Source organism: Monomorium pharaonis, chromosome 3 (assembly GCF_013373865.1).
Source record: "Monomorium pharaonis isolate MP-MQ-018 chromosome 3, ASM1337386v2, whole genome shotgun sequence".
In the NCBI taxonomy this organism is placed as follows: Eukaryota; Metazoa; Arthropoda; class Insecta; order Hymenoptera; family Formicidae; genus Monomorium; species Monomorium pharaonis.
Genome location: NC_050469.1, coordinates 4,267,821 through 4,285,956, shown reverse-complemented (window position 1 = coordinate 4,285,956; position 18,136 = coordinate 4,267,821). Strand labels below are relative to the sequence as shown.

Below are 18,136 nucleotides of genomic sequence, written 5' to 3'. Positions count from 1 at the left end.
TATGAAATAGTATTAAAATGATATAAAAGAATAATTGTATCTTTATTTAAAACTATTAAATTATATAGCAAACATTAAAGAATTAAATTTGAGATTTAAAGTGCATTACACACACATACACACACATTTTGTTAAAATTATTTATTCATAAAATAATATCTTAACAAGAATATCGCAACTATGACATGACAATTAAATCTTTAAAAGAATGACATAGTAATCCTTTTAATTTGACAGATAAATTATTACGCACGGTAGTATCCTCTAAGATTATTCTGCATCCGGTATTGCGTGAATTTTGTTGATTGTACGATTAATCTGTTAACACGGATGTAACACGTGGTAATAATAGAAAATTGAAATCTTCGTTTCTCGATAACATCACAGCATGTTTTTACATTATGTGACGGTAAGTGGAATTTGTGGCCACATATTTTTATACTGTGTTTTCCCCAATTATGATCGTAGATGCTTTAGCATCCAGGATATCGGCGCGTAGAGAAGACACGAGAGAGATGTTACAGCATTTAAATTCTAAAGATACGCATCACACATACACTATTGCGGATTTATTGTTATTATTATTATCATTATTATTATTTTTATTATTGTTATTATTATACAACAAATCGTAATTTTGTTTTTGTTGTTTTATATGCACGCGTATCGATCATATAACTGTCTTCGACATTTATATTATCGAGGTTCGCACTGACAATGCAAAAAGAATTCCGACGTATTTTGATGTAAATGATTCGCTAAAAAACCAATCCTCTGTTGTTGAAACACATTCCACATAATCTGCAATATTATAATCTAATCGTGGGAGTATCGATGAATAGAGAAATGAACATGTATGCCATTAATTGGAATGGATATGACATAAATTTGCTCTTAATTTTTCTAAAAATAGAAATGATCCGACAAACAAACGTTGATAAAATAAATCAATTATGTTTGAAAGAAAACCAATTTAGTTATTGTTGCCTGTAAAAAATCGTTGTAATTAAATTTTAAATCAATTCATACACGCGTACTTTTTAATATATGTTATTTACACAAGAATTGCAACTGCAATTTATGTGTAAATATACACAACGCTGTAATCGACAATAAGCGGCGTACCTTCTGAAGTAATAATTTGATAATTTCAGTATATCTAAGCTGCAACACGCAATGATGATAATTTGTAATAATTATTTAAATTTAAACACGATACTTCGTAAGTTGTGCTTCAAACAATGGAAAATAGTAAATCATGAGTGATCGTTTTTTCTATCAGCATTGATCAACAAGTACAAAGTTATTTAACGATAACATTTCGAGATAAAAATGCATGTAAGATTTCAATAATAAAATGTTAAAATTGAAGTAAATAGCGTATTAACATTAAATCGGTTTTATATTAAATATATTTTAGACAACGTCTCAAATTTTACAAGAAAATTTAGAATAATATTTTAGTTGTACATAATTCTATGTTCTATAATACGAAAAACATTTGAAAAATTAAAAAAAATACATGTTAAGAAAACATTTCTAAAAATATGTGGCATATAAAAATATAAATAAAGTAAAATTTTATCTATTAAGAACCAGTGTTGTTCCACCTTCAGATAAACTATGCAGTTACTATGTAGTAATTTATGTAATGGATAATGGATATGTAATAGATGTAATGGATTTCTTTAGATGCAATAATGAATGTTTCTATTATATGTTTGTGTGTAGACATATACATTTAATCATTTATAGATGAATTACCGCATATTTTGTGTAAAGATAAAACAATTGGTCCTATCCTAAACTCACACTAAATATAAATTATTTAAAATGGATTTTACAAGCAAAAAAATACTATTTGTCGGTTTTTAAAGTTCCAAATTCACCATCAAGAATTTTTAATAAATAATTTTCTTTTTAGAAGAAGAAATAAAATTTTATTACTCTTTACTGCGCTAACAAATAATTATTCAAAAGATATTAAGATTTCTTTGAACCAGGAAATAATATAGATACACCATCAATAAACAGACCATAATATATATTTAATTAATTTATATTTAACAACAAAACTATTATTTACTAAGAATTATATACTATATACTATTATTATACTATTATTTACATTGTGTGGCAAACGAATAAAACTGCGATAGCCTCTTATGCGAGATGAGTACAAAACGCGTATAATTCGCATCATTCGCTCACGGCATGCCATACAGGATGCGTAAACGTGACGAGCATTGAAGTCTCTCCTGGGGAAACTCCTAAAGAATGATGACGCAGTCATCTCTGACCGCGATGGACCGTCTCAAACCTGTCCTGTCCGTTTCTGCTACACTGCACCTGCCGTTTCTATTATCTCATTCGTCTGATGGTAGTAAATAATAGAAACAATAATTACTCATTGTCCGACAATGTACAAATGTCTATGGCTGCGTCGCCGAGGATGCTACCTTCGCGGATTGCTCGCGGCGGCGGATCCCTTTCACCGCTGGGGGTATCCTTATATATACGAGCTTTTGGCCAGGACAACTCTTGGCAATGGATCGACAATCGACGCGACAGTGCAAACGAAGCAACCGGTAAAGCAACATTTGCGAACCGGCCTCCGCCGTGATCGCTGAGATGTGGACCCACAGCTTGAAGTGTTCCTCGGTGGTGTTTTTCGCGTGCGCGTTTCTCGCCGGCTCAGGTAGTTTCCCATGCCGCAAAATTTATTTTGCGTAAATATTTGTTGTTTAGATCAGGCGAGTCATATTTTCAAAACAATTAAAACACGATTGCACGTGCATTTGTATTTAAAAAAATGTTTTAGATATTTATCTATTATTAATTTTATATGTCTCTTCTTCGGTTCTGTATTGAGTGAGATAGATATAAATAGGGGAAAAATATTAAATATTTATATAAATAAATTAATTAATTAAAAAAGAAAAACGCGTATTTTAAAACAGAGTAATTTGCATTTGGTCGAATAACATTAATTTTTATTTTTAAAAATTAATTACGTTGATAATTATTAAGTTCAAAGAAATATATTAATTAATATAATTTTAATCATAATATAATTTATAATCAAAGCTATTTAGTAAAGTATATTTTGTAGATTAAATTTAATAATTTTAATATATTATTATTTATCAAAATTATGAATTAAATGTTTTAAATTTTAAGTGCAACGCTCAACAGACAATGAAGGCAATAGCGGCGTCTTTAGTATGTATAGGTAATTCTTGCTTTGTGTGCTACGCAATGAAATCATCTTTATAAATAATATTGGAGGCCATCTCCTTGGTGCTATCGCGTCATAATCGTATATATGGTTATTGATCTACGGAGGAGTACAATCCTTTTCACGTGTATTGTGAAATACTTTCTGTTACACAAATTATTAAAAATTTACCTTCACTAATCTTCGTTCAAAAAGTGACAAGGTAGAATTTATTGAACAAATGGGATATATCCGATTAGTTTTATTTTCGTGAGAATAAAGTAGGGTTACAATATTTCTGTTGCGCTATACAAATTTTGACACTTTACATTCGATTATTCTATGTGAAAATATTTCGGCGGCGTTAATGCGGATATATGTATGCACATAAAATGAATATTAAGTGCGTGAAGTTTATTGTCTGTCAGTTGTAAAACTTCCACATAAAAGTTCGAATAAAGAGGAAGAAACGAATAAAGAAACGTATATCATAAAATTTAAACACTGTTAAAAGTATTTAATTACGATGTATTCTTACTAATTTTTTTAGGTAGTGTAACAGGCAGCGCGGACGATAAAGCCGGTGCATTTGCATTGAGCAGCGCCGGTGCATTTGCGTCAAGTAGCGCCGGTGCATTTGCATCAAGCAACGCTGGTACGCTTGAAGATGCAAGAAATATTCCTGGTGCTCAGGATAGACATAAAGGGATTCGCAGCTACGACAGCACAGGTTTTCCTCACGATAGCAATGTTAATCGTGATGTAAAATCTTACGGCACGCCTTCGGGACACGGCGCCAGTTATGATCACGGAATAAAAGGCGGAGATCATGGCTATAATAAGAACGCTGATGGCTGCTCTAAATGCAAATGGGAGAACGACGATTACTGGGAACGGGATGAGCCGGAAAAGGAGGGGGACGAAAATGACGGGGATGAATGCGATGACGGTCAATACAGGCCCGAACACCATCACGGTCCTGGTGGAAGACCTAAATCGCGGCCATCTGGGGTGCACAAGACGGGACCTGCAGGTGTTGATGACGGAACCGGCAGCCCCAGCGATTTTTCAGGCGGTATCAACTATCCGGCTACGGGCCCAGGATATACGAGGCCAATCAATGGCTATGTAACCACATCAAAACCTAGCTCTAGTTGGAATACTCCATTCGCTGATGCCTCAAAGTCCGGATACGGCGGCGTAACTCCACCTGCCTTTGGAACGACACCGAGCTCTTGGTCCGACTGGAACAGAAGACCAACACCGGGTGGCTCTCCATCAAAGCCCATCTGGGATGGTGGTCACAACAGGAGATTTCCTTCTTCGCAGGGACCTGGTGCACCTGCCCCGAATTTCAGCGCAATGTCCAAACCCGGACAAGGATGGAATCAATTTCCAAGCGGTACTTCTGCAGGATCATATGCAGGAAGTGGTGTATTACCTCCAAGTAATTATGGAAATCCACAAGAAAATAAGAATAAGCTTTATGGACAACCTGTACCATATCCAGCAAGTGGTGTATCTCCTCCAAGTAATTATGGAAATCCACAGCCAAATCAAAACAGGCCTTATGGACAATCTGTACCACATCCAGCAAGTGGTGTATCTCCTCCAAGTAATTATGGAAATCCACAGCCAAATCAAAACAGGCTTTATGGACAATCTGTACCACATCCAGCAAGTGGTGTATCTCCTCCAAGTAATTATGGAAATCCACAGCCAAATCAAAACAGGCTTTATGGACAATCTGTACCACATCCAGCAAGTGGTGTATCTCCTCCAAGTAATTATGGAAATCCACAGGCAAATCAGAACAGGCCTTATGGACAACCTGTAACACAAAGTGCGTATTTATAATTTAATATTACTATTGCTTATAATTATTGATGCAAATAATATTATTATATAATTATTTATAAGAATAAATTTAAAAAACTATACAGAATAATTTTTTATTAACTTTTATTAACTTTTATTTAATATAATGTAATAAAATAGTTGAGCATATCTATTAGCGTTAAATTTTTAAAATGTCTTGATAAAAGAATTGACATGATACCATATTTTAAATAATTTGTTGTATTTTATGTTTATAAAGATTTATGAAAAAATACATTTTTCAGATTTTTTAGATTTTATAATTTTTTTCAAAAATTATATAAAATAAGAAAATTTAAAAATCTTAGGCTATTTCAGAATTTACATGTATAAAGAATTTTAGAAAAGATATAAATATTCTAAGCACTTCTGAAAAGTTTCCTAATTTGTATAAAAATTTTACAAAAAATTTTTTTTAGAAAAAGTAATAAAATTATACAGAAATTCTGAAATTTATGTAGAAATCCTAAAAAGTTATATAAAAAATTTTATAAAAATTTTTTACCAAGGCGTTAATAAACAATAAATGGTTCTGTCTATAGGCACATATGCAGGTGCTTATGCTGGAGCAAGTGTAACCTCTGGTGTTGGAAGTCCTTCTGGAGAACCATCTAATTTTGGGAGAAAAGATCATCCATTTGGCCTTTACAAGCCAGTAAATACCCAAACACCACATGGACCGTACACTGGGATAAATCAGACACCTTCCAATAGAGATAGCGGCTATTATGGTCTAGGAAGTTACAACAAACCTGAACCTAGTCCTCACAGTACATTGTCTACAACTGTAACAAATACTTTTGCAACTACGAAAGGACCATATGGCAGAATTGATTCATCTAAAACTGTTCCTGGAACTCAAAGTAATCCATTTCCTGGAAAGTCACCTGGATCACCAACTGGAAGTGGCGTTTATGAACATCCGAGTGTGACTAAGCCGAGTGGAACCACTAGCTCTTGGTTAGGTACTGGTCAGACTGGAAGCGGAAGTAGTACTTGGCATAGTACAGGAACTACTCCACATATTGGATTTCCAACATCGAATATTGGATTCGGAACAACTAAAACTCCATTTAGTCACGTTAACACTCCAAGTTCTGTATTAACGGCGCCATACGACGGAACAGAACCAAAACGACCTAATTTTAATTTTGCGAGTAGCAGCGCAACTGCAAGCGCTGGTTCAAATGCGTTTCCTAGTACTCCTAGCATAACTGGAACAACATCGTTACATGGTACAACACCAGTGCACAGAGGTTCAAATTATACTCCTAGTGTTAAAGGTTATATTGGAACCAGACCTACATATGGAACTGTTCCTCATGGTACACATCCAAATATTGGAAGCGGTACTTGGCCTAGCGGACAGCCCGAAAGCAATATTGGACCTTGGTTTAGTGGTAAACCTGGAAGTGGAATTACACCTGAAGGGCATTCTCCAGGCACTAGTGAAATTTTGCCCAGCAAGCAACCGCAAGGTGGAAGTGGAACGTGGCCAGATCAAAGACAACCTGGGAGCGGATCTGGATGCACAGGTGGAAACTGTGGAAGCGCGACTTCTCAAGGAGATAGCAATTGCGGAAGGTGTTGTGAGAGTTATAATTGTAACAGTCCCAGTGGCGTTAATAAAACATATTATCCCGCTGGAACTGGTGATGGTAATGTTCCAAATATCGGAACTGTATACGGACCAGATTCACGTCCTAATATCAGAGGCGATATTAGACCAGTTTATCCTGGAACTCAAGGTAAGAAAAATAGAACTATTAATATTTATATATTGATTAAAATATATTGCTTATACAAACAACTAAATTTTCATATTTAGACAATTAATGATATTTTATTCATTACTTAAATAATTAAGCATTAAAAAATTTAGTTGTTTAAAAATATGTTGTATTATTTTATTGTGATATATTTATGTAGATATTTGTAATATACTTTATATTTTATGCATTATTTAAATATTAAAATATTTTATTAAAATGTTAGTCTCTCTGGTAAATATTTAATCATTTAAGATGTTAAAGTAATACTTAAAATAATACAAGCTATATTGTATGTTTTTTTAAATATAGTTAGAAACATGATTAAAGAGCTAAATTCAGATTGTAATTTTTATTAAAGGTGCAAGTACAACAGCAGAAAATCCTAACCCATGGAATCCAGCAAATCCATTCTTATATGGAGATGGAGGTATTATACATTAATAAATAAAAGTTTTGATTTAAAAAAAAATTATTCTATAATTTATATATTTTTGATTTTATATGTATATGTACATGCTAAAACACAATAGTATTTTAAATAAAGTAAAAAGGAAAAGAAAGTTTAAAGTATTACAGTGTTAATTACTTCTCTCTTTTTTATAACGGTATCTAATATAGTTACATTTCTTTCAGTAACTGTAACGAATTTAAGAGTTGCTTTTATTTACATTTACATTTTAAACATATTTGTTGCAATTTTATAAGTTAGGTATATATATGTTCAATTTCCAATTTCAGATATTTAAAGTCTGTTGTTACATTTAAAATTATTTAAAGTGTAGTTTTAACATGTCATAAATATATTGATTGTATTGTCGCGTATATATATATATAGTGTTTATCAAAAATAAAAGAAATTAAATGAATCTTATTCAACTCATGTGTATTTTATAATTTGGTTCATTGTTTAGGCGGTACCCCAAGCAGTTTTTCACATCCCTGGACTGGAACTACAGATAAACCACTTGGCCAAGGAAATCCTTTTCTCGATTCAAACTGGAATAGTCCTAAGCCTGGATATAGCAATGTATACAATGACAGAAATGTAATTCCTCATGGAGAAGGAAATAATAAACCTATTGGTCAAGGAAATATTTTCCTAAATGATAATAGAGGAGAAGGTAACGATATTAATCCTAATAAAGGCCTGATTCCGCTCAAAAAAAAGATACCAGAAGGAAATAATCTTTTCCTTACGTCTTTGATAGGTAACTTAGGCGGTCCGTCATATGGTAAATATCCAGACAGATCGGGAACACCAGGAAATTATCCTGGATCGGGAATATCAGGAAAATATCCTGGATCAGGAACACCAGAAAATTATCCTGGATCGGGAACACCAGGAAGTTATTCTGGATCAGTAAAACCAGGAAGTTATCCTGAACCGGGAATACCAGGAAATTATCCTGGATCAGGAATACCAGGAACCTCAGGAAATTATGGAGCTGTGAAGGGTGGTTTTCATTCCAGCGGAGCTTCACCGCAAGATAGAAACAGCAATAGACCTTATCCTACAGGAAGCAGTCCTCAGGGTACATTAGAGTGTAAGCTAGGTCTGTTTGGTTGTGGGACACCTGGCAGCGGGAGCTACGCAGACGATAAATATCCAGGTGAAACATTCGGGATTAGAGGAAACGTTGGAGCTGGTACTGGAAATCTAGGAGGCGGTGGCAATGTTCCTAGTGGGCCTGGGAATCTCGGAATAAGTCCCGTATCCGGTCAATTCACTGCCAGTACAGGTCATCCCGGAGCAGGGGGAAGCAATTTAGCAACGTCCGCTGGCGGTGCCCAGGCGAGGGCTTACGCCGGAGCCTTCAGCTCTGCTCAAGCTTCCAGCTCCAGTTTTGCCGGTTCTTTCTCCGGTGCGACAGGTTCGTGGCTTGTATAAATATATTTTAACAATGGACGTAAATAATTTTGTATATGTACCAAATTGTACTTTTTTCAATACAAATATCTGTCATAGCCGGAAGATTTGCAATATAAATCTGTGAAAAAATATTTGAATGCTCTATTTGTTTTCAATATAGAAACATCATACTTAAAAAGTAAAAAAGAATCATTACTACAATATTCTAAGGACCATAAAAATATAAAACTTAACATACAATATTTTGCAATTATCTAAAAATTAAAAATATTTTATTTCGTATGTCTGTTGTAAAGATATTATTGCAAACATTTTTCGAAGTATGATAATGTTACGGATAAAATTTATCAAAAATGATAAGATAAGAGCGATTAAATGTACTTAACAGATACTTCACAAAAACTTTTTTAAGATTTATATTTAAATTAAGGATATGATCTGAAAGTGAATAGTCAAACGGACGCGGCTGTTTAAAATTAGATAATCAGTGTTGCATTAACGAATCGCACGATCATTAAGATTAGAACGAAGGAGTGTACGCCGACAGTAAATCAAGTCAACGAGGCGTTCATAATTCCACGGCGTTTATATTTCCCGTGATGTCAAGTAGATCATACCATGGAAGTTTTCTCACAGCTAATATCACGTCTCCGCGAGACATTGTAGCGTGATTTTTTGAAACGAGACGAATATACGCGAGATAAGAGCGTATTCTCTCTTATAATGGGAAAAATGGCCTCAAGGTCAGCCGCGTTTGCATTGCGAGGGATTGGAAATACGCGTGTGATTGATGCGTTCCTTCGTACAATGATGCATAAATCAAAGATAGCAGCGACTTAATTAATAGTAAGCGCCGGTTCCACATATCCGTTTCCGTTCTTTGACTACAAAGCTATTGTACACATACACACACTATTAGCATAATTAATTTATCATATCAGTAAAATCTAGCAATCATGTATCTGGATGTATCTTTATTTATTATAAAATATCAATTTATTGCAATTTAACTTTCCAAAGAAATGTTTATAATATGCGCATATTTTATAATATTTAGAATTTTCACACAAACAAAAAACAAATTTAATTTAAATTATACTATGATAAACAAATTTGTCATTAAAAATGTTGTCCATTTCGTCAGTTATTCGTAAAGAAGTTCAGAGTTTTACTTAAAGATATATATTTTAAAAGCTTTTAGTATGCTATGCATGAATGTACAAAATGAAAAGAATAACTGATCTATATGTGGAAATCTAATAAACATTTTCATGTTTGTAGGACCCGCCAATAATTTTGGAAATTTATCTCCTAATGCAGCGCAAAATCAAGGCGGACTTAATCCCTGGGCTTCTAGCGATGCCTCTGCCTTTGCTAGTAGTAGTGCTGGAAGTAAGTTTTTGATAAGATTATTTTTGAATCACATTTATTCAAATGTTATTTTAACAAAAAATTTTTGGAAAAAATATTTAAAATAATATAAAAATATTACCTCTTTACAGGCTGGTCAGGAAATCATCCTATCGACGTAAAGGGTTAACCATTTTAATTCAAAGACGAATATTAAAGTAAATGCAGACGACGACAACAATTCTGAAATATAATATACATTTGACGTTGTCGCTTAATTAAAATACTTAACATTTCTCGTGTAAATCTTTATGTATAAAGAGATTTTGTATTTATTTTTTTGACGTATCATTTATTTGTCATAATCAATACGAGCAGATAAAATTTTCCCTTCGTACTATTTTTAGTTAATTGATAAAAAAAGTAAATAGATTTCTGAGAATAAGTGCATAATGATTTACGTCATAAGCGTTAATTACCTGTTATATGATCAATAATTGATCGTAATACAATATTCCATGATAACTCTATGGTCTATAGGATAGGCTGTTAAAAAACCCTTAATTTTCATTACTTTTGTTCTATTATTTTTTTCTCTTCTAAACCAGATTTATTTCACAATTAAATCGTTAAACAAATATAAATAGGGACTCTAATTTTCTATGATATAGGCAATAATATTCAATCTTATTCTGTATGATGTATCAACATATCAAATACCCGGTATATGTTAACGAGCGAGCTATTATCCTTAATATTCATACAACGCAGAAGTAATTACGACTCGGTGAGAAATGTATAAAAGGATGTTTTAGTTGCATAGTTTCAGTTGTTTTCTTCCGGGGTCTACTGCGTATTTCTCAAGAATCCAGCGTTTCGTGATCATCATGAAGATCATCATATTAATTTCGACTCTGTTGGTGTTATTAGTTCAACTATGTAGCGCACAGTTTGGTAAGTCGTACTTTATTTGTGTAATAAAAATACTTGATTAAAGAATATGATTAAATGGGGTAATCCATATCATCGTGAGGCAATTCTGTTGTTAGTTAATATTCAATGTAAAATTAATTTAAATTAAAATTGTTTATTGATTGTTACTTATATTAATGATTATATTATATCGGCATTATTATACGATTTCGTACAATTAATTAAAATGTTAGTAAGATTTGTATTTCGGAAGTTTGGTTCTTTAACTATTCTGTAGAAATATATCATTTAATATAATAAGTTATATTTTATTATTTTTGTTTTCCATTTTAGATATTAATTGAAAAATGTCTAATACAGAATTTTCTAAAATAATGTTAATAATGTCAAGATTGTCTCTAATCAAAGTTACTCACGAGTTTACATTTTTAGAATTAATGATTAAAGATAACAATTAAATATATAAAATAACTCACTTCCAATTACTGTCACTTTAAGTAGCAGTTGATATGCTTTTATTTTGCAATTTAAATGTAAACATGATTTTAATTATTATTTAAATAAAATGTTAATATACATAAAATAAAAGCAACAAGCTCGAAAACTAATTATTGAAATATTATTAAAAAATTAAAATATATAACATATAATTTATTATTACCAGTCCTGCCAATCAATGTCCTGAATACTGCCCCCTGCGATTATTACCGCATATATCTAATATTGCCTATTTGTTGCTTATTTATTTATTTGTTTGTTTATTATATCTACGATAGTTTAGTTTAATATTAAAACATTTTTAATACATAACATTCTTATTTTTTATTTTAATACTACAATTGATAAAAGTGACAGTAATTAGTGATGTGCGAAAGTTTAATTTGTCACAAAATCATATCGTTATAACATCATGATATCACCTTGTGACAAAGCGGACATCATGACTTCGTCGTGATATCACTTATGACCTTTGCTATAGGGTCATCTTATCTCAATTTAAAATTTTTAACGTTAGAGCACTGTAATATAATTTGTTATACAATGTTAATTATAATTGAATCTCGTAGATTAAATATTTCCAATAAATTTTGAATTTATTTAAATATATGTTTAGGTGGCATGGGTGGCATGGGTGGCATGAGTAACATGGGTGGCATGCGTGGCATGGGTGGCATGGGTGGCATGAATAGAGGACAAGGCCGTGGCAGAGGATACTATGGTGAAAATGGGAGAGGCAATGGGGGGCGAGGAAACGATATGGGACAAGGATTCTTTTCAATGTATTAATGGTGTGTATTGAAATTCAGAAAAGACAACGAATCGATAATCTAAACTTATCATAAGTCTCCCCTGCGTTTTCTTACATTTATAATTTACATTATATCATATTAAATTATAAGATATCAGAAAAGATTTTATGAAATCTTTATACTATTATTTTCTTCTACAACACATTGTGATTTTATAGAATTTTGTACTAAAAATTTATTGAAAAGATTTAAATTTTCTCGCATGTTTAATTTTTAAAATATACCGAAGAGATTCTACTTTGAGAGGATTGTAGATTAATAAAGTTATAAATCTTGACTATCACATAAATATTTTATATAAATATAAACCCAGATAGCCACAAATGTATGTATGAGCACAAATTGTTCTTATGTTGCTAATAAAGATTAGCATCTTGCTACGCATTTACGTCGTCCCTTGTGCTGTTATTTGCTAGCATTCGACACTGATCTTAAGTAATGCTAGCATAATGTTTGAAACGTGCAAAGAATTTTATTTCCGACATCGAATGCTAGCAAACAACAGCACAAAGGACGACATCCTGGTGAAAATGTAAAATCGGAGCGTAAGTCGAATGTAAAGGGAGAGTAATAGAAGTGTTAACAAATCTTCTACAAAGCATAAATTGAAACAATAAAATGTAAAAAAAGCGTTAACACTTCTTTTACATTTCATTGTTTTAATTTACGCCTCGTAGAAGGTTTGTTAACGCTTTTATTGCTCTTCCTTTATATTCGACTTACGCTCCGATTTTACATTTTTATCAGGGCATAAATGCGTAGCAAGATGCTAATATCTTTATTATATCATACTGGCTATCTGGGAATTTACTTATGTATAACAGACTAAAAAAGCTTTGAAACATTTTACTATCCATACTGTTTGTACATAATAGTGACAAAAACTGATTCTTTTTTATATGCTTGTTTAAAACTCATTTACTTATAATTACGGTACACTTGATAAACGCCATTTGTTTAAACACTTTAAACTGTATTGCTACAATAGTAATTTATTAAGTTAATTTTTAACTTCTATTTAACTTTGTAATATTTTGTTTCAGGTATCTTCTAATTCTCAACTCTACCTGGAGATACGGAATTTATTCCACATGTAATATGGGTTTTCTTCATGAAATAAATAAATAATATATAACCTACACAAATGCATTTTTTGTTCTTATTTCTATTAATCTAGGTAATATTTGTTTTTTCTATTGTATATACATTCATTATTCATTATTTTACACACACACACACACACAAATATATACATGTATGTATATGTATTATACAAATATTAGATTAGACAGAAGTGTTTTGCTCGTAATTGAATTAAATTCTAGAACAATAATTATTTAATTAAATAATAATTCAATTACGAACAAAACACTTCTGTATCTAATATCTTCATAGCATTTACATGACATCTAATTGTTCCATTTGTGTATTTTTGTCTTTTTGTTCTTTTAAATTTTCTTTTTATTTCTTTAGGTTTTTATTTATTAGTTTTAATATTTTTAGTAATTTATAGACATGTCTTTATGTGCGTCATTAATACATATTAAATAGATTACAAACATTTTAGAAATTTTACTCATTTTTAGGTAGAATTAAGAAATAATTTAGAAATATTACTTAGAAATTAATTTATTATTTGTCCATACACAGGAAAAAATACGACTTTATCAGACCTATTGGTATATAAAACAGATACAGGTGTCATCATTATGGAAATATGCTATACAACTACAAACATACGGTGCTCAATGTAAAGAAACAGAAAGCCGTAATAGACTAGATCCGTGTAGTTAGGATATGTGATTTGAGGATAAGTGACTATTCAATGCTGTTTTATGGGCGAATTTTTTCATACAAATAAGACATTCATGAGTTTTTTCATTAACGTGCACCAACAAGTGCTTTTTTAACGCCGCTTTGTCCTTAAATATTTTTTGACAAGTACTACATTCATATGGTCTCTCACCGGCGTGAACCATGACATGGCTGTTCAACGTAGTTTTCTGCGTAAAAGCTTTATGACAGACATAACATTCGTACGGTCTGTCGCCGGTGTGACTTAACATGTGTTTCCTTAACGACGACTTCTCCTTAAATGTTTTCTGACAAATGTGACACGCGTGTCGCTTGTCGCCTGTGTGTATGATCATGTGCGAGTTCAGTCGGGTCTTCTCTCTGAACGCCATATCGCATAAATTGCACGCAAACGGTTTCTCACCAGTGTGTATTAGAGTATGCCGATTTAGATCGGACTTTCTGGTGAAAATCTTGTCGCAGACCTTGCAATCATATTGACCACCGGTGTGCAACAACATGTGACTGTTCAAATCCGATTTCCTCGCGCACGCCTTGTGGCAGATGTGACACTCGTGCGGTTTCTCACCGGTGTGAACCAACATGTGAGAATTTAGTTTGGCCTTCTCTCGGAAAGTCATCAAACATTCCTTACACTCGTACGGTCTCTCGCCGGTGTGAACCATAGTATGCCTGATCAATTCTGATTTTCTCTTGTACGTTTTCTCGCAGATGTTACACGCGTGCGGTTTCTCGCCGCTGTGCGCCAGCATGTGATTGTTGAGTGCGGTTTTCTGGGCGAACGATCTGTGGCACAGCGTACACTTGAAATGCTTGTTCCCCGTGTGCAGCGGCAAATGCATATTCAACTTCGCTTTTTCCTTGAACGCTTCGAAGCAAATCGTACACTTGTAGGGCTTGTCCGCGTTTGCGTGGTTTGCCATGTGCCGATTCAAATTAATCTTCTCTTTAAACGTCACGTGACATACGTCACATTCAAAGGGTCTATCCTCCATCTGCATTATTTGCTCGGCCATCCCGGCTCGTTTCATGAAAGCCTGTTGCAATGCGTCGCAATCGTACGGTTTTTCCAATGTGTGTAATTGCATGTGGCTTCTCAAGCTCCATTTGTAAGCGAATTTTTTCTGACAAATGTTGCATTCGAACGGGCTCATTCCGACATGAGATAACATGTGGGCATGTAGGTTAGAGTTGTCAGTGAAGCTCTGTTGGCAAACCTCGCATTGATTTCCGCTACAGTGCGATCGTAGATGCGTCACCATGGAATCGTTGTTAAGAAACCATTTCTTGCAGATTGCGCATTGGATCTTATAGAATTTCGGTTGCTGTCCGTTCTGGCAGAATCCATGGTGTTTGTCAGAGTCTTGCGTCTGTATAAAATTTGCGTTAGCCAAGCATCGCTGCATCACATCGTCTTTATCGCATAAATTAGCATTCGCTATTTGCGACCAGTTCTGGTGACTGGTCGATTCTCCTTCTAGCTCCAACTTCACCTGTAAGAAGCAAAGCCCTTAGAAAAAAGTGCAATGATATAACATGTAAATCATGTCAACATGTTATAAGATTAAGTTACATTATTATTAAGCAGTTAACATCTCAAAATTTAGAATCTAAATTTGTAATCACAAAATTGTCCAAAAAGGTTACTGGAGAGATTATTTTGGTTGTATTCGAAAAAGTTGAAAATACTGACAGTACTGTTGCTAAAATCAACGAATCATTCTGAAATTGTCAGTAGACTATGGTAGCAAATAAAAATTGGAACACATTTGCAGTGTCATGCAGTATTAAGTTTAATTATATAAATATCGTTTAATTATATAAATTATATAAATAATTATATAAATTTATAACTATTTATAAAGATTTATACAATTACGTTTTCATAAAGATTCAGTTTATACTTTAACTTATCTCCTAATACTTTCTCGTATTTATTTGATGTTAAAAATCTTTTTATGTACATATTATATGTATTTTCATCTATTATAGTATATTCGTGTGACATATTGTTAATTATTTTTTTCACTTTTTGTTAAAATATTTTTTGATTCGTTCAATATTTAATTATTTTATAAAATGGCCAAATGCTATATGTTAATATAGCATTATAAAATTATCCAAAAGTCAGTAATTCCAGGATATTACAGTACCCTCCATAAAGAAATACTTTATGTTTTATAGATAAACAACGTTCTGTACAAATTTTTATAAATATAAATATATTGTATGTTCAAATGACGATGAATAGTTGCAGTTATGACACATGCAGCACTTATATATGCTAATCATTATAATGTATTAGAATATTAGATCATTATTTCGAAGGCAGATGCACTTCTAGGAAGTTCTCTAGCAAGAAACTTATACTGACTAAATCCTTGAAAATTGATTAATTGCATGCCTAGAATATACAAGTTTTCATCAAGGCTTTCTCATTAAGGTAAAGATTAAGACAAAGTCTGATTGAGGAATAAAAAATATGAGATTATTTGATAATGTACACACACATGTACATAAGTACATACATACTTCTATTTTTATCTTTTTTTAGTTAAACATCTAAAAATTAAAATAAATTAATTTTGTTTTTTTAAATATTGCATGCTTTTGTGGAGTGTTTTCAAATTGTGAAGGGGATACTGTATTTTCATTAAAAAGATAGTAACTATTATTCTTTTGCAGCGTGCTGGAAATAATTTCAAAACAGTACTACTTTCAATGAATTTGGGAAAACAACTTTTATATGCAATAAATTTCACCAAATGTTATAATTTTTGAGAAAGGGAAAACTTAATTGGAAATAAAAATTCTTACTAGTAATCCATTTTCATTAAAAGTTTACTTTCAATTTGTAGCCTAAAATAAACTTCTAATATCCTGTGTTTAGATGATTACAGTTTCGTGACCAATATATAGACATAAGACTAAATCGAAACGATTATGTTGCTCACCATCTCGTTGGAGAAATCCACCTCATTGTTTTCGATAGGCAAAAAGAGAGTGCCCTTCTCGAAAGTGCCTGAACAAATATCCTCCATGTAGTCGGGATCGAATCTGTCGCCTGGTTCCTCCTTAAGCACGACGCTCACAATGTTCTCATCCTTAAAGTAAGCGTTACGTTAGACTCTGTACAGCGCCAGAAAGTAGAGCCGGTATACCTGCTGTCGTTTTCATACAAAAAGTTTACCATAACCTGACTGTCTATGGCTAATGCATCCATCGGTTCATCTTTCACCTTAAAACCTTCCATTTGCTACACTTCACTCTGAAAGTGAAATCAATTTATTCATACATTCCGCAATGTGATCAAAACATACAGTGTGTCTACTAGAGAGATAAAATATATGTGTATAAAAAAAAAAATCAAATGCAAGATAAAGAGAGACAAGGAAAAAGCTCTGTACACGATGGGTGCAGCCAGAAATTACATACAAGACATCGTCCTCCCGTAACCTAACCTCTCAGAACGCGACGAGCGTTCGGGGTGGCCGGGAACGCGACCACCGCGAACGAGGGCTCGCCTGCCTGTCAATGAACCTGTTGCCGCGTTCCGTGAGGTCCGGTTGCGGAGGGTTGCGATATTCTCCCAGGTCGCGATACTCACAGCATAGGTTACATGGCCCTTCTTCCATGCACGGGAAAAATATATAGGTTGCGAGCGGAGCAACACCGGACGACGCTTTTCTCCTTCAACGGCTTCAACCTGTTCTCTCTCGCGGCGCCGCCGCTCCGGAAAGTCGCACCGCGGCACCGACTCGAGTAGCCGCGGGCGCGAGTCGTTCTCACTCCACTCGGACTACCGTGGGCTATCGCGCGAGCGGATCCGTGATCGAGGGGGGCTGCAGGAGACGCGCGAACGCGACGACGAACTCTCTCTTTCACCGTCGACGAGAGGAACGACGGGAGGCGATGCGCTGCTATACGCGTCGGCTGTGTCGTAGATAACGTAACGTTGCACAAAACGCACGCGTGCGCGCGCGCGCGTCAC

General features: G+C 33.4%; 2 protein-coding genes across 6 annotated transcripts; one reads left to right on the top strand and one right to left on the bottom strand.

The window, feature by feature from the left end:
* The first annotated feature begins 2,530 nt into the window (after positions 1-2,530).
* Positions 2,531-13,471, top strand: LOC105838154 (collagen alpha-1(III) chain). The gene is made up of 11 exons (XM_036283886.1): positions 2,531-2,698; positions 3,768-5,060; positions 5,638-6,843; positions 7,226-7,294; positions 7,779-7,988; positions 8,076-8,738; positions 10,019-10,129; positions 10,240-10,305; positions 10,903-11,041; positions 12,135-12,309; positions 13,374-13,471. Exons 1-8 carry the CDS (start codon positions 2,632-2,634, stop codon positions 10,275-10,277), a joined length of 3,657 nt encoding a protein of 1,218 aa, XP_036139779.1. The 5' UTR covers positions 2,531-2,631; the 3' UTR covers positions 10,278-10,305; positions 10,903-11,041; positions 12,135-12,309; positions 13,374-13,471.
* A 472-nt stretch (positions 13,472-13,943) lies between these two features.
* On the bottom strand, positions 13,944-18,077 carry LOC105838155 (zinc finger protein OZF). Of its 5 annotated transcripts, none has more exons than XM_012683471.3 (4): positions 17,753-18,077; positions 17,336-17,413; positions 17,100-17,249; positions 13,944-15,638 (listed from the first exon to the last, which is right to left on the bottom strand). In XM_012683471.3, the coding sequence occupies exons 2-4, from the start codon at positions 17,396-17,398 to the stop codon at positions 14,121-14,123; spliced, it is 1,731 nt and encodes a 576-aa protein (XP_012538925.1). In that variant the 5' UTR covers positions 17,399-17,413; positions 17,753-18,077; the 3' UTR covers positions 13,944-14,120. The 5 variants fall into 5 exon arrangements, with proteins under 5 accessions (XP_012538925.1, XP_012538926.1, XP_012538929.1 ...); XM_012683472.3 differs by having other exon boundaries at positions 17,307-17,413; positions 17,753-18,076; XM_012683475.3 differs by having other exon boundaries at positions 17,325-17,413; positions 17,753-18,076.
* Between the last annotated feature and the right edge of the window lie 59 nt (positions 18,078-18,136).